This window comes from Mesoplodon mirus (assembly GCF_964341445.2).
Source record: "Mesoplodon mirus genome assembly, chromosome: 2".
NCBI classification, from domain to species: domain Eukaryota; kingdom Metazoa; phylum Chordata; class Mammalia; order Artiodactyla; family Ziphiidae; genus Mesoplodon; species Mesoplodon mirus.
Genome location: NC_138977.1, coordinates 55,064,252 through 55,081,297, shown reverse-complemented (window position 1 = coordinate 55,081,297; position 17,046 = coordinate 55,064,252). Strand labels below are relative to the sequence as shown.

The 17,046-nt window shown below is 35.0% G+C and overlaps 1 protein-coding gene across 1 annotated transcript in view; it reads left to right on the top strand.

Annotated features, from left to right (window-relative positions):
* CTNNA3 (catenin alpha 3) overlaps positions 1-17,046 on the top strand; it is a 1,654,963-nt gene that overhangs the window by 1,154,148 nt on the left and 483,769 nt on the right. Inside the window, exon 11 of the mRNA XM_082639545.1 lies at positions 10,763-10,919. Coding sequence (XP_082495671.1) covers positions 10,763-10,919 — 157 coding nt within the window. The remainder of the gene's footprint in view (positions 1-10,762; positions 10,920-17,046) is intronic.

Sequence of the window (17,046 nt, the reverse complement as noted above, 5' to 3'; positions counted from 1 at the left end):
TCTAATTTGAGCAAGGCAACTCTAATTCATTCTCAGGGAATTTCTCTCCCTCTCTCTCTCAAGAAGAATTTTATAAAATAGTAGCCGAGAAAAATTCAGTATTATTCCCTTTTATTGGTAGCATCTGACTTTTTTTTTTTAAAGTATAGTTGATCTACAGTATTATATTAGTTTCTGGTGTACAGTAAAGTGATTCAATATTTTATAGACTATACTCCATTTAAAGTTATTACAAAATAATGGCTATGTTTCCCTGTGCTATATAATATATGCTTGTTGCTTATCTATCTTATACATAATAATTTGTATCTCTCAATCCCATATCCCTCTTTTGCCCCTCCCCTCTTTCCTCTCCCCACTGGTATCCACTAGTTTGTTTTCTATATCTGTAAGTCTGTTTCTGTTTTGTGATGTACAATTTGTTTTATTTTTTTAGATTCCACAGATAAGTGATAACATACAGTATTTGTCTTTGTCTGACTTATTTCACTAAGCAGAATACTCTCTAGGTCCATCCATGTAGTTGCAAATGGCAGAATGTCATTTTTTTTATGGCTGAGTAATATTCTGTGATATAGATATAATATATATATAATATTCTGTGATATATATAATAGAAAATTGTATATCTATATTATATATATATATATATATATATATATATATATCTCACATCTTCTTTAGTCACTTATCTGCTGATGGACACTTGGGTTACTTCCATAAGTTGGTGTTATAAATAATGCTGCTATGAATATTTGGGTGCTTGTGTCTTTTAGAGTTAATATTTTCATGTTTTTCAAATATATACCAGGAGTGGAATTGCTGCATCATATGGTAATTCTATTTTTAGTTTTCTGAGGAACCTCCATAATGTTTTCCATAGTGACTACACCAATTTACATTCCCACCAACAGTGTACAAAGGTCCCCTTTTCTCCACATCCTCTCCAGCATTTGTTATCTGTGATCTTTTTGGTGACAGCCATTGACACGTGTGAGGTGATATCTCATTGTGGTTTTGATTTGCATTTCTCTAATAATTAGCAACATTGAGCATCTTTTCATGTGCCTGTTAACCATCCCTGTTATGTCTTCTTTAGGAAAATGTATATACATATGTATATATATATATATATATATATATATATATATATATATATATATATAATTGTATGTACTAGTATAAGAGTTTCTTGTAGGGATGCACTTATTCACTTGGGAAAAGGCTTTATTAAATGTGTAGACCTACCAAGTAGAAAGAACCATAGCCTGAAGCCCTGGTTATATGAGAAGGGGATTCTGTTTGACGCTCTCCACACTCCCTGGGGAGATAATGTTAAAACATTAAAATTCCTGCTTTTCAGTAAAATGAGGGATGTGGATCATACATTTATCAAATGAACTCAAAAGTTCACTCTAATGAACGTCACATTACCTAGTGAGATAAACACTCAAGAGGAAAAGGACATTGTTTTATGAGAGTATATCACAAGAAACCTGACCTAGATTTGATAAAGCTATCCCGAGGAAGTGATTCTTGATATGAGCTCTACTAGATGAATTAGAGTTACCTAGGAAAAGGTAGAAAGTTAGAGGGGCTGATGGTAAATGATGCTAGGGAAATAAACAGGTGTCAAATATTTCAGGGCTTTAGGCCAAGTGAAGTACTTTTATCCTAAGATTAAAAAGGAAAATGGGAGCGAGATTTGTAATTTGGAAATATTAATCTGTAGAGAGTGGCTGGGACCAGGGTTAAAGCTACCTCAGTTGTCCCATTGGCAGATCATGGTACCATAGAGTAGGTTTGTGGATGTGGACATAGTAGCCAAGAAGCCAAAATGCTAGGTCAAGGATATTAAGGTAATTTATCTTCTCTGAACCCATTAAAAGGAGGAAGAGTGAGAACAACAGCAATGAGAAAAAGAGAGAGACCAAGTCATCCTTGACTATTTTAACCCAATTTATACCCTATACCCTATGTATATATCTTTTTAACATATCTTGGAAGCTCAGGGAAAATATTGCTTTACACGATCTGGGTTTTATATACCTGTTAGCCTTTACTAAATATTTGTGAATGGCTTTTCTCCCTTAACACTATTAAAATATTTTGGGGGTTTGTCCTGTCTAATGTTTCTTTACTTTAGATACATAGTAGATAAAGAGCAAATATTCTTTGACAATTAAAAATTTAAATCTCTTAATGTTGCATGAACTTGTTTTAGTTCACGGTTTTTGATAAGACCTAGCTGAATCTTCAGAAATTCCAAATATATGGAGAGAATGTTGAATCCCAAGCATTGCAAATATATATTGTTTTTCATTTAAAATTTTGCCAACTTCTTAGTATAAAACACATTTTGGCAATTAATGAATAGCTTGCATTTTGCCTTTATGTTTATATGGAATTGGATGGTGCATTAAAAGGAACTTTGTAGTTGTTTATGACATAAAATTCCTTTCTTAAAAAAAAGGAATTTATTAATTTAGCAAAGATATCAAATTTAATTTTAATTCCTCCACTTGAACCCCAGTGATTTGGAAGATAGTAGATATTTCCTCATCTCCAAATTCAAAACTTATTAGATACCTAAGTGGCAGATTATATTGGATCCGAAAATCTCTGTTGTTTCTGTTTTCTCACCAATAGAAATTAAAGTATTTCCCATTACCTTAAGTTGTAATTTACGATATTGTTTTCAGAATTTTTTTCTTTTTTAAAGCAAATTTTCTCTTATTTTAGTTTTATATTACAGGTAAATCTCAACAGTATACTGTTTCTGTAGACTCAGTTTTCCTTAAATTCATATTTGTTTAACTGAGGGATATTTTTATAATTAGCATATGAAAATGATTGTTGAGCCTATCAAAACTGTAAATTCTGTGTGTCTGTGTGTTTGTATATATATATTGTTTAAATTACGGAAGTATTCTTTGTATTTTTTCCCAAACTATCTTCATTGAAGCAAACATTCATAAAATGTCTAACTCTGTGCCAGATGAGTATTAGTCGTTTTATTTAGTTAACCTAATTAAATTCTGCCAGCAACCTTTGTAATAAGCATTTTTTTTCTAACCATTACAGATAAGGAATTGAGGCTCAGAGAATACGAAATCTGTCTAAAATCACACAAAACTAATAAGTAATAGAGCTGGATTAAAATGTGGGATTATACCCCAAATTCCATCTTCATTTGTCTATAAAACGTACTTATTGTTATGTTATGCCAGATAATTCATTTGATATTCTTTTCCTCCCTCACTTATCTATTTCATTTAATAGGTTGTCCTGTCTTAATAATTAGTATAGAAGACAGGATAATAGTAGTTTGATTTTCATGTAAATAATTGCCTTTTACAGACCTTCTAGGGAGCATTACATTTCCCATAACCTAAATAGTCCTAGGTTGAATTTTTCTCCTTTTCTCTAGCAGTATGGATTAAGAGATATGAAAGTTTATACTAGAATAAATATAAAAGAAATATAAAAACTTTCATAGAATGCCATATACTCCCAGAAATCAGCTTTGCCCCCGTCCCTTTTTAAAACTTACTTTTCACCCCTGGAGTAGGTTATCTCAGTTTCTTTTTGTGTATCAAAAGTCAACTTAAAGCCTCATGAGATGATTCATGTGAGTAATCCTATCATGCGTGGATCATCTCTTCTTGGAGTAAGGAGATTATTACATTGTTAGGCCAAAGCTGAATGCAATCTAATTGTTTATAAACCTGTGAGGGTGCATGACAGGTTATATCTCCTCACCACCACCTCTCCCCAACCTCAAAATGCTTTTATCATTTAACAAAAGTTGTGACTATGGAGATTCTTCATGACAGATATCACATGGCTTACTTTTAAAATGTAATGACTGTTTCCCATAAATGAAAGAAGACAAAAAGAAAAGGTTATCAAAACTAAGGAAGTGTGGAAAAACCAACACAGAAAGTGAGAAACATTTGGTAGTAGAATACTATTTCAGCAACTAAGAAAAGAATGCACAAAATTAGAGCATTGAATTTGATGTCATTACCATGGTTGCTACAATTCCAAAATTATTACAGTGTTACCAGTTTAAGTGGATGTCATATAAATTCCCCTCACATACTAGCTTAGATGTATTTGAGGTATCATATATCTAGTTATTTTAATTTTCTCTACACGCCATGACACTGAGGTAATCAGACCTATAGGTACTTACACATAACTCATCTTTTTAATCCACAAAGTGCTTTTGTTATATTAACTAAGATGTTTAAGATTATTTATATCAATGCCAATATTGAAATCTCTCTGAGGAAAATTAAATTACATGGACTTATTTTCACTTTTAAAGTAACTGTTTTCAGGAATCTTTTAAGAGAAGTATATACATCAGCTGATAGCATTAAATCTGCCTGTTCAAATCTGAAGAACTTGAGTGGAATCAGCTAATTCAAACACTGCCCCCTACCCCAGTGCAGACTTACCTATACCTTCTGGGAAAATGAGTCCTGGGAGAGTTAATATGACTCTTTCGTGTACATAAAATAATTTGAAGCAAAGTAAAACTCTAAGCCTCTTGTCTTACAGTCTAGAGCTCTCTCTATAACTTTGCACAAATTATTCAATCTCTTTGTGTCTCCATTGTCTTACCAGTAAAATGGGAATACTGGTAGGACCTTCCTCTTTGGATTCAAAACATTAATTCAAATGAACTACCTAGAAACTGTTCCTGGAACACTGAAGTGGAGAAATTGGAACCTTTGTGTATTGCTAGTTGGACTGTAAAATGGTACAGCCACTGTGGAAAACAGTATGACATTTCCTCAAAAATTGAATTTAGAATTACCACATGACCCAGAAATTTCATTTGTGGTATATAAATGAAAGCCAGGACTTGATGAGATATTTGTACACCAGTGTTCATAGGAGCATTATTCACAGTAGCCAGAAGGTGGAAACAACCTAAATATCCACCAATAGATAAATGAATGAGCAAAATATATGTACGTATAATGGAATATTATTCAGCTTTAAAAAGAAGTAAAATTTTGACACATGTTACAACAGAGATGGACCTTGAAAACATTACTCTACATGAAAAAGCCATGCACAAAATGTCAAATATTGTATGATTCCACTTCTACGAGATACCTAGAATAGTCAAATTTGTAAAGACAGAAAGTAGAATGGTGGTTACCATGGCTGAAGGAGGGAGAGAATAAGAAGTTTTTGTTTGATAGGTATACAGTTTCATTTGGGGAAGATGAAAAAGTTCTGGAGATGAATGGTGATAATTGTTGCATAATAATGTAAATGTATTTTATGCCACAGAATTTTAAACTTATAAATGGGTAAAATGGTCAAATTTATGTTATATGCATTTTAGCACATGCACACACACCATTTTCCCCCCCCACACCAGGCATTGTAATGTTTTCTTCAGTGAGGCCCCTTTGGTTTTCAGGATCATAGACTCACTCTTGGTGTCCTAAATTACTGTAGAAATAATATGGGAGACACTAAGATGTGTCAGTGAGAATGAACTTGGGTCTGAGTCATGGCTCTTCCACTTAATAACTGGACGGTCTTGTCTGAAAAATGGGGATGGTAATACCTCACTGAGTTGTAAAAATTAGGTGGGTTAGTATAGAGAAAGTGCTTGGAACAGTGTTTGGCACAGAGCAGGGGCTTTGAGTATTAGTATTTATTATTATTGCTATTGTTATTTTTTCTGTGGACTGTTAACCCCAAATAGGATGCTCTCAAAAAGAGTCAGCTCCCAGCTCTTTTTTATTCTGAGTATTTTCTCTCTGTTGGTGCTTTTGACTCTCTTTACATATTTTCTCCATTTTTCTTGCAATCCACTGGCTTATTATACTCTATGCTCATTCTTTTCTTTACATAATAACTTCAAACTCATAGTTTCTTTTTCCTTTCAACTTTGGTTTGTTCTACTTCCTCATGGCCTTAACCCCATCAGCCTCTCTGGTTCTGATTTTACTAGATGGCTTCTCTCTATATATATATTTTTTTTCATCTTTCATTTCCATTGCTAGCTAACTGTTTCTCTGTAAGTTCTAGTTCAAATTTTCAAGAGAGATTTGACCAACTCAACCTTTTACATCATGCCCATGACCAATCATTGGTCAGCCTACAGATTGGATGTCCTTGAAATGGGTGCCAGCCTAGGATCTCAACAGTTTTGAAGAGGGAAAAATGTGATACCAAACTTGGCTCCCTATGGAGCTAAGAGTAGACTAAGAGTAGAAAAATGTGTTTTAGGGATGGTTTATGAATATGGCAGTAACTATGATTAACATGCTTAATATAGAAGCAAAGGTGAACAAAACACAGTCCCTCCTATAAAAAGGCTCATATGGAGCAGATGTGTATAAACAATCATGCAATATGATAACTACTATTTAGTTATATGGACAAAGTACTTTTAAAACACCAAAGACAATTCAGGTTCCTGGGTATAGGGAAAGGGACAGGTTTCACAGTATGCAATGACATTTCAACAGGTTTGTTAAAGAAATGTTTCCTTAGAAGGACCAGAGCAGGGAAAGGGATGGAACAATGGTGTTGAAGCAGATTCAGTTGTAAGAACAAAGTCATGGAGGTGTGAAGATACATGATGTGGTCAGAAAATGGAGCTGAAGACAGGATGGCTGGAACGTAGGCTAAAATGAGGGAGATTATTACAGCAGACTGAAAATGGAGGTAAGGGCTAACCTGTGGAAGCTTTTAGACTGTGAATTGGTGAAAAGGAATTTGGATTTTATCTTTACTCAACTAGGCTTCTATTAAAGGTTATCAGGCATGGTGGGACAGGATCCCTTGTGCATTCGAAAAATACATGTGTTTGTAGCAAGGAGAATGGCCTGGAGCAAATAGGGACTGGAATTAGGAAACTATTTGGAAGGCTATTAAAGTAGTCCTATTAAGATATAGTAAGTTCTTAAAGTTAAAGATACTATTTCAAAGTTGAACTAATTAGGTGATTCTCAGGGTCAAGGGTGATTCTGACATGTACACACCTCAACCATAATCTAAAGAAAGATGCCTCAGAAAGAAACATCATTCTCTTCAGATTTAAGTCATCTTTAGTTACACATGAAGAGGATTTAAGAATAGCTCCCGGGCCTCCCTGGTGGCGCAGTGGTTGAGAGTCCGCCTGCCAATGCAGGGGATACGGGTTCGTGCCCCGGTCTGGGAGGATCCCATATGCCGCGGAGCGGCTGGGCCCGTGAGCCGTGGCCGCTGGGCCTGCGCGTCCGGAGCCTGTGCTCCGCAACGGGAGAGGCCACAACAGTGAGAGGCCCGCATACCAAAAAAAAAAAAAAAAAAAAAAAAAAGAATAGCTCCCCCCACCTCTAGATATGTAGCTAAAATGTTAGGAGTATGACTCTGGGATGAAGATTTCTTCTGCCTTAAAGAGGGTTTGCACATCTTCTGAGTTTTGTCGGCTTTTAGATTTAAGCTAAATATCAGGAGAGTCAAGTAGGATAAATTTTCTTATAGTGTGCATTGTTGAATTAGTTTAGATCAGCTGCAGAACTGGAAGTTTTCTTACAAAATATAGCCTGCCTTATATTCATGATTCCATATCCCCACTGAGGGATCTGCACAAGTACTTTAAAACTATGCACAGAGTGTGAAGGCATAACTGTACACAACCACGTGTGTACAGTTGTTCAACTGCAGGGCAATGAAAGGCCAGAGCCTCTGCAGTTGTACACAAACATACACTGTAAGTTAATAGGTTAATAAAACTCTAAAACTAAAGTCCAGGAATACTGCAGAGTTGTTATTTCTAAAGGTAGTGTTTGTTTCCTTAAAATTCAATGTGTTCCTCTTTCATAAAAAGAAATGAGAATATCAACATAATATTTTCAAGCAACTAATTTCTCTCCTTCTGTACCTCCAATAATTTGTTGAAAGTCATGTATGAAGGTGCAGCCTTTAGGTTAAACTGAGTACAAAAAAATATTTTTATTGTTGCCATTATATTTTGGTGAAATCTGAATTTTGTGTCCAATATTCTGCTACACCAATTATTCCTGTTTTCCAAATTCAAAAGCCATTTTTAGTTCTCATTATTCTTGACATTTCTATGGCATTTGACCCTTTGAAAAGATTTTCTTCCTCATCTTGACTCTTCAGTACCTTACTTTTCTACCTCCCCAATGATTCCTTCTCTCATCTTTATCACTTCCACTGTATCCTTCCCTCATACATACTTGTACTTTATATTGGAATTGCAAAGGTCAGTTCTTTCCTCCCTTTTTCCGTTGTCTTCTTTGTTTTTCTTACAACTTTATTACTATCTCCTCTCCCTCAGGAGGTGAGGTTTAGGCTCTACCTTGCTTCTAGGTCATCATCATTATTATCACATATTATTGACTCTTCCTAAATGGGTATCACCTTATACTAATTTCCACTTATTTCTCAGATTTTATTCCTTTGAAATATCTTTCCTTATGGAGCTGAATACCTCTCCCATGTGTTATAAGGCATCTTCTGCTTGCCTTTACAATAACCCCTACATTATAGCACTTATATATTTCACTCCTTCTTAAACTGGGAGCCCCAGACCAGTAGCATCACTATCACCTGGGAATTGGTTAGACATGCAAATTCTCAGGTTCCAAAGTGCATTAACTGAGTCAGAAACTCTAGGGCACAGCTCAGAAATCCGTTTTAACAAGCCATCCAAGGGGATTCTGATAGAGGCTAAAGTTTGAGAATCACTAGTATGTTGCAGTTGCCTGGCTTTTGGCTTATTCCCCTTCTAGATTATGGGCTGTTTTAGAAATTATCATGGAATCTTCTTCATTGTGATGTCTTTAGTATTCCATGTAGAATCTGATGGCACTAATTTGTTTCAACGCATGAACAAATAAATGAGTAAATGAATGACAACTTTTTTATGAACTCCGATTTCACATCTGTGATTGGCCACTATGTAATTTGTAGGGAGAGACAAGAGTCACTTCAGAGTCAACCTCTGTATTAGGAAAGTTGACATCTAATACCCTTCATCAACAGTGTCCTCCAAAACAGTTTCACACATCTGCTTCTACAACCCTGACTGACTTTTAACTCTCTGATCTCTCATTTTCTATCAATACTATAATCATTCTCTTCATTAATCATGGAAAAACCTTAGTAATTGCTTCCTTTAGACAATAATTTCATTTATTCTGAGTATACGACTAAAACATATTCACTGTAGAAAATCTGAAAAATTCAGTTACACACACAAAATCAAATAAAAAGCACTGGAAATTGCACCACTCTGAGAGAACCATTGTTATTTGTTGTATGGATTCATCTAACTTTTAGTTCTAGCATATTTGCTAGAAGCGACATTCTGTGAAGCTTGATGTGTTTTGTAATCTGCTGTTAACTACACTTTGGTGGATATATTTCCATGTCTTTAAGCATTGTTTTCCACAGATGTGTTAATGTCTGCATGATATTTTTGGCAATAATTGATCTATCTACATCCTCCTTTAAATTATTGTAAGTCCTGTCAAAACTTTTTCAGTACGTCCACCACTGCAGTCCAAACTCTTTCCTATTCCTGTAACCTATTACAATAGCCTTGTTTCCCAAATATTTTTTTCTAAAGTGTGGTTCTGAGCAAATCACTCAAAAGTTTAAATGATGCTCCAATACCTTCCAAATAAGGTCACAGTCCTGAGCAAGACGGTCAAGGACTCCTTATGCATACCCACGGTCTAGGTGAGCCTGCTCACCATTCTCATAGCATTTAGCCTGCTTTCTCACTTTTTGAACATTGCTACTTCTCTGTTCCACAATACTTTCTCACCCATGATGTCCACTTCAGTGTGAGGCCTTGCTAAAACTTCAAACTTCCTACCCTCACCACCATTCCACCCCTTATCCCTCTTCTCTGCTCTGTTTTTCTCCTTATTTCTTATAACCATCAAAGAGACCATATATTTTACTTATTTAACTTGCTATTTGCCTGCCTCCCCTAACTGGAATATAAACTCCATGAAGAAAATGATTTTTGCTTGTGTCTTGTTCACTGCCATATCCCTAAAACCAAGAACAGTGCTTGATACATTAAAATAATAATAACACTCAGAATATATTTGAAATACTGAATGATGAGTGAATGCACAAACGAATGAATTAATTAACAGGGAATATCCACTGGTAAAAATTTTCAAGTCCTCAAGGAAGTCAAGCTTTTATTCCCATGATTTGCATATAGTGGGCATTCACCACATAGGTGTGCAATGTGAATCCAAGTGACCAGTTAAATGTAAGCATTTCCTGGCTTTTCAAATAAATCATCATTTCCCCGCCCCCTTTAATATAGTTATATCTCTTCATTTTCCTGCACCTTTTTCACAACCTTTTTTTAGAAATTCTGCTGAAGGTGATCTCTCTACTTTCTAAAGACCGTCTATCATTTTTGTAATTATAGCATGTATTGCATCCCGAACTGAGCTGGAGTTATATGGTGCCCTTCCCATTGAGTAGTATGCAAGCTTCTTATAGGCAGATACCAATTATCTTTGTATCTCTTGCAGTTCTTAGTGCATTGATGCTCAATAAACAGTTCTAAAATTAATTAAATTATTACCAAAAATGAAATTAAACTATTAGCAAAAGCAAAGAAGGAGTTACACATGAGGGCATAAACATATCTACTTTTTTTTAAAGAAAAGAATACCTATCATAGGCACAATGGTAACTATTCTGAAAGAAATCACTATGTGAACGTTCTACATCTTTACAGATTATTAATGCTGCACTTGCTTTGGCTGCAAGACCCAAAAGTCAAGTGGTCAAAAAAACCATGGAAATGTATAGATGCACGTGGGAGAATCATATCCATGTCCTCACTGAAGCTGTAGATGACATTACAAGCATTGATGACTTCCTTGCTGTATCTGGTATGGTTTTATCTTTTAATTTCTATATTTGCTCTTGTAATTTTATCAAATAGCTCCGTTTTTCTTTCTCAAGATTGCTTTGGCTCTTCGGGGTCTTTTGTGTTTCCATACAAATTGTTATAGAATGATACTGAATGTAATGAATTTTATGAAATATTATGAGACTTTTTTCTAGTGATAGCCTTTCTGAAGCAAAGTGCTGCTACATATGATCTACCCTAGGATAATGAGCCTCATGCCTTGTAATCCATACATCTCAACAATTTACACTGTCTCTAAAAGAAATTCCTATTCGTGGGCAAAGCATAATTGAAACTAGCATGTGGAAAATTTAGGCATTTCCTGGCTTTTCAAATAAATCATCATCCCCCCCTTTTAATATAGTTATATCTCTTCATTTTCCTGCACTTTTTTCCCAACCAGATTTTTCTCTACTCAGAAAAAAAAAAAAGTATGTTAATGGGAAAACTCTTCATTGATTTGAGATATAATATGTACTTCAACTACCATTATATGTATTTGAATAGTGGTGATCTAAAGAATAAAATAAACAAGACTAAACATCTAAATACATCAATAACAGACAGGCTTGAGATTCCACATCAAATTCAGATAATTCTCTCATCATATATTAGAATAGCATCCCACAAGATTGTGAAATTACTCTCATAAAGCTATATTCTCAGAAGCATAACTCAGGTTTTGATTATACTGTTGTAACAGCAAATAACTAAATATTTTTTAATTGTTTTATTCTCTTAAAAATTAAGCCTCTCACTAAAATAAATTACATATTTTTTTCTGAGAGATTTTCTTGGAATGTGATGATTCTTTTTATAAAATGCAATTTCTTATGAGTTTCTAGCATCATTTTATCTTTTTTAAAGTTTCCTGATTGTATTTTATCTACCTTATCAATTGAATTACTTTCATATATGTATGCTTTCTCATTGTGAACAATGGTGTATTTTCATAATATACTAATGAAAAGAAAATATGTGCTAATTAACTACTTTAAGATTGTTTTATTTCTTTAGAGCTAAAACTTTGAAAATAATAGAAAATGAACAGGAGAAATATTAAAATCCTTTGATAACACTATTCAGAAATAACAACTACTAATATTTGATTTATTTGCAACCAGCATATATATATATGTGTGTGTGTGGGTGTGGGTGTGGGTGTGGGTGTGTGTGTTTTCAAATAATTGTGTAATTATGTATTGCCTTTTTACAGGTAATAGTTGACTGAATTTTCCCACATTATTATATTTTCTGCAAAAAATCATTCATTTATCTGTTCTTTCATGAGCATTTAGATAAATTTTAACTACTATAAGCAATGCTATGTTAAGCATATTTCTGTCTGTTTGCTATCCTCTTAGTATAGACTTTGCAATGTGAAGCCAATCAACATCTTATGTTGGGTCAGTCTTTTGTAATTTAGGTGTTAAATGCCAGGTTCTGATTTTTAGTTGGTTATTTTGGTTACAAGGCAAACCTACTCACACTAGTCAATGTAAAGGCAGTTTATTATAATTAAGCTGATGGCAGAATAGGGAGAATCTCCTGAACGTGTAAGAAGAGGAGCCATAACTGGCCAGGCCTTGTGTGATTAGAGCTGTGGGGAGCTTGGGATCTAAGCAACTCTGTGGGTCCTCAGAGCAGAAGCTCCTGTTTTCCTTTTAGTGCTGGATTAACCTGAGTCTGTTACTTTCTGTGAAAAACCATAGTACTTAAGAGGCTGCATGTAACAGAAAACTCATATGAAAGTTGCTTAAATCACAAAAACCTTTAATTATCTCATGTAACTAGATGTTTAAGATAGTTGATTCTAGACTTACTGGCCCTAGCCCACCAGAGGACTTGGATAGGAATAGTCCCCGTATGTGGGGAGGAGTATCTTATCACTAACATTTTTTGGAATTGCCAGTACAGGGTAATAATAAAAAGTGGATTCGTACTTAATGTGTTTCATTATTGTTTTTAAATTCTCTACAAACAGTGCACTCCACTATTTTTTATACCTGGTGTGGACTGTTCTCACTTTCCTGCCCTCTGATTGCCAGTTTGGTTGTGGTTTGAGGTTATTAATGACCTATGTAGGCATCTCTGGATTTCTGTTGACCTTCCCTCATTTTACATCTCAAAGTGCTACACAATATCCCTTAAAGCAGGAAGGCAAGGTGGCTTGTTGGTTTTAACTTATCAAGGAGGAAGTCTTTCCCAGATGCCTTCCATCAGATTTTCTCTAATCATAAGTCAGAACTTGGTCCTGTACCTACTTCTGGACCAAGTGATGGCAAAAGCAAATGGGATTTCCATGATGGGCTTAGAGTGCTGATAAATGGTTAACAACTGACTCGAGCCAGAGAGAGTAGTGGTACTAATTTGCAGCACTTGCTGATTTCTGTGACATAAATACTCCCACACGGGTGAGTTTCCAGCTGCCACTGCGATATCATTGAACTCTGAATTGGTAAGAGATGCATAAAAATAGCTCTTGTAAGCCTATTTTTATGTTAGGTATAAGCTTATCCTAACAGACCACTGGGCTTAGACCAGTCATAATTCAACCTTTCTGACTAGTCACTTACTATACAAACAAAATCATAGGTTTTATCAGCAGAAACAAAGTGGAAATGGCTGTTGACTAGAGAAAAAAATGTTTGCCCTGACCACTTAGTGGCATCCACTGCTTTCTCAAGTTTCTGTGTCTTCATAAACTTACCCTGTGATAGTTTAGCATGAGCTCCAGTGATGTTTCTTGTTACATGATAACTTTTGCACATCTGTTTCCAGAGATAATGGCTTCTCCTCTCTAAATCTTCCTAGTCAAATAAATGAGAAAGAATCTAGCTGCTCTATACTTATTTTTAGTACTGAGCCAGAAGTCCTAAGTCCAAGATCACACGCCAACCAATGGATGGGTTACCTTTCTTCAGATGGCTAATCATGGTGACAATCTGGCAGCTTTTGTGTGGGATAGATTTTCTTTTTCTCATCATCATCATCAGTGATGAAGGACTTCTCTGGTACTACTTTACAATGATCTTTTAGAATATGCTATTTGTATTCACAGACTTTGCTTCCTCTGTTTGCCAGGTAGAATGACTGACAGGTTAGTTCATAGGATATCATAGTTATGAATTACCTTGAGAATATTATGTCTTCCATTTTTTTGTCAACATTTCATCTTTTTCTTGGACTTTCTTCCAGTAGTTGATAGCAATGCTCAATTATTTTGATCTTTTTTATAAGAAAAAGAATAGGGGTCCTGAAAAGATTTTTACTTTCTCCCGAGTCAGTTGTAAAAAGTTGGATTTGATGATGTTGGATTCTCAGAACATCATCTCTCCACATTAAAATATAAACAAAAATTAAACCCTAAAATCAGTGAGAAAAGATTCTTGGACTTTATTACTTTATTGTCATTAACAAAGGTAGGGATCACAGTAGTAAAATGTTTGCCATATATAATGTTTTAACATGATTAGATCATCCAATATTGACTAGTAGCTCTTGGAATAATGACATTTTTAATACCAAATGTCTTTTATTTATCTATTTCATTTCTAAACATAGAAATATCATTATTTTAAAATAATGATTTTAAAATTGTATGCTTATATAATCACCAGTTTCTCATGATGCAGAAGTCGAAATACCAATTTTCAAAAGCCATTTTTCTTTCCTGCTATACATAGAAAATTCCACACATAAGTACAATCGGTCCTTTCTTAAAAATCATAAGGAATATAGTTACCTCACAAATGTATTATATATTTTAAAATTGTATGTGTAAAAATAAAATGAAACAGTAAACCAAACCCCCTTCCAAAAGCAAAGTGTTAGTTTGGCATACTAAGTTCTCTGACATTCAGTTGTCCAAAAGAGCCTCTTTTTATTAATTAATTTATTTATTTGCTGTGTTGGGTCTTCGTTTCTGTGTGAGGGCTTTCTCTAGTTGTGGCAAGAGGGGGCCGCTCTTCATCGCAGTGCACGGGCCTCTCACTATCGCAGCCTCTCTTGTTGCAGAGCACAGGCTCCAGACGCGCAGGCTCGGTAGTTGTGGCTCACGGGCCCAGTTGCTCCGTGGCATGTGGGATCTTGCCAGACCAGGGCTGGAACCCGTGTCCCCTGCATTAGCAGGCAGATTCTCAACCACTGTGCCACCAGGGAAGCCCATGAGCCTCTTTTTAGTTTAATGTTATTTATGTAATACTGTCATTGTCATCTTACAGGTAATTAGAAAAAAATCTTCAAAATGCATTGGTCCCCAAACTTTCTGTCTTATCACTGACTACAGGGCTTATCCCCTCACCATTCACTGTGCTTTTTGTCACTCTCTGAAAACACATATAAAAAAACACCTGTCAGAAAGTAGCTGGTCTAGGGCTTCCCTGGTGATGCAGTGGTTGAGAGTCTGCCTGCCGATGCAGGGGACACGGGTTCGTGCCCCGGTCCGGGAGGATCCCACATGCCGCGGAGTGGCTGGGCCCGTGAGCCATGGCCGCTGAGCCTCTGCGTCTGGAGCCTGTGCTCCGCAGCGGGAGAGGCCACAACAGTGAGAGGCCCACGTACCACACACACACACAAAAAGTAGCTGGTCTAAAGATTCTTTGACCACATCAAGGTCTGTCTTTTGTATAGACAGAAGATGTGTCCATGTGATAAGATTTGAGAAACTCCATCTTTCCAGCCTGCCGTGGTTCCTGAAGTTCCCAGTATTAGTTATCTGTGTGAGAGTAAAAAAATATTTAAGATCTCTGTCTAAGATACAAATTTTAAAGAGGAAGCATATTAACGCATGAATCATCTTTTTGAACTATTGCATTAATTGACTCATAGTGAGCTATAATCCCAAGGAATTGAATTTAGAAGAAGTAAACTTTGATAGAAGAGGGGATGCCTTGGACCATAAGAGCTATTTAACAATTACTAAGAACTGATTAAGTGCGAGGGTTTGTGAAGATATGACCTTTGTTTCACTTAGTCTTTCATTCATTCATTCAATATTTATTGCATAATTTTAAGTGCTAAACCCTACAAAAGGTACTGGAGATTAAATAATGAGTAAAAATTAGTACAAAGGATAACTTTATGAGAGTTATGACAATGGAGATTATTGGAGAGAGGGGACCACATGAGCAATGGACGAAGCCACTGACAATGGTTTGGAATTTTCTAAAAGACAGATTGACCACTTATTGATTAGAATTAGCACTGCTCTTCCTTTTTTGTAAAAGGTTTTCTCATTTTAAAGGTAACATCATATTGATTCTTTGTGAATTATAGTATTGGAGGATGCTTAAAGATTTTCTTTATTCCATGTCCTACATTTCTCTTTAATGTCCATGTCCATTGCTATCACTCTAGTTCAAGCCACTATCTCTTACTTGAATTATCATGTAATCTTTTTAATTGAACCTCCTGCTTCCAAAGTTTTGCTTAAAGGTTCTCAATAGGTATTTGCTGAATGAAAAAAAAAAAGTATTTATTCCCCTTCTCAATTCTGCAAGATTAATTTGGGGGATTTACGTCTTACACTTTCATTAAATGTGTTCAGCCTTGGAATGAATATTTTTTAAAATATTCAAATAATGAAAAAATAACTTTAAGCATTAATTATCACAATGTTCTGTGACCTTGACTTAGTGACACAAGTATAACTCTGATACTGCCATCAAAAATGCACTAACAAAGTCCTTTGTGTTCAGGAAATTGTAGTGAATGTGATCTATGGCTTCTATGAAGGAAAATGAAAATAGAATCATTTGACAAATGAAAATGAAAATAGATTTTCTTTTTCTTCATAAGTTAATAATAAATACATAATAGTAGCAAGATACAAATGTTAATTGCACACAAACTAAGCACTATTAAATCTCATATAATGTTTATGGAGTAGGTGTTGGGATAAAAAAATGACCCATAGTACATATCTATGCAAAGATAAATTATATAATATAATTATAACCAATTATCATCATACATTCTCTTATGTATCTCTTCAACATATACCTACTGGAAATTTTAATTGATTAAAGGCATCAAGACATGAGATCTATTCTTTTAAAGTTGAGATTTGAAATTATATTCTACAAAAATGAATTTTGATAAAAGTG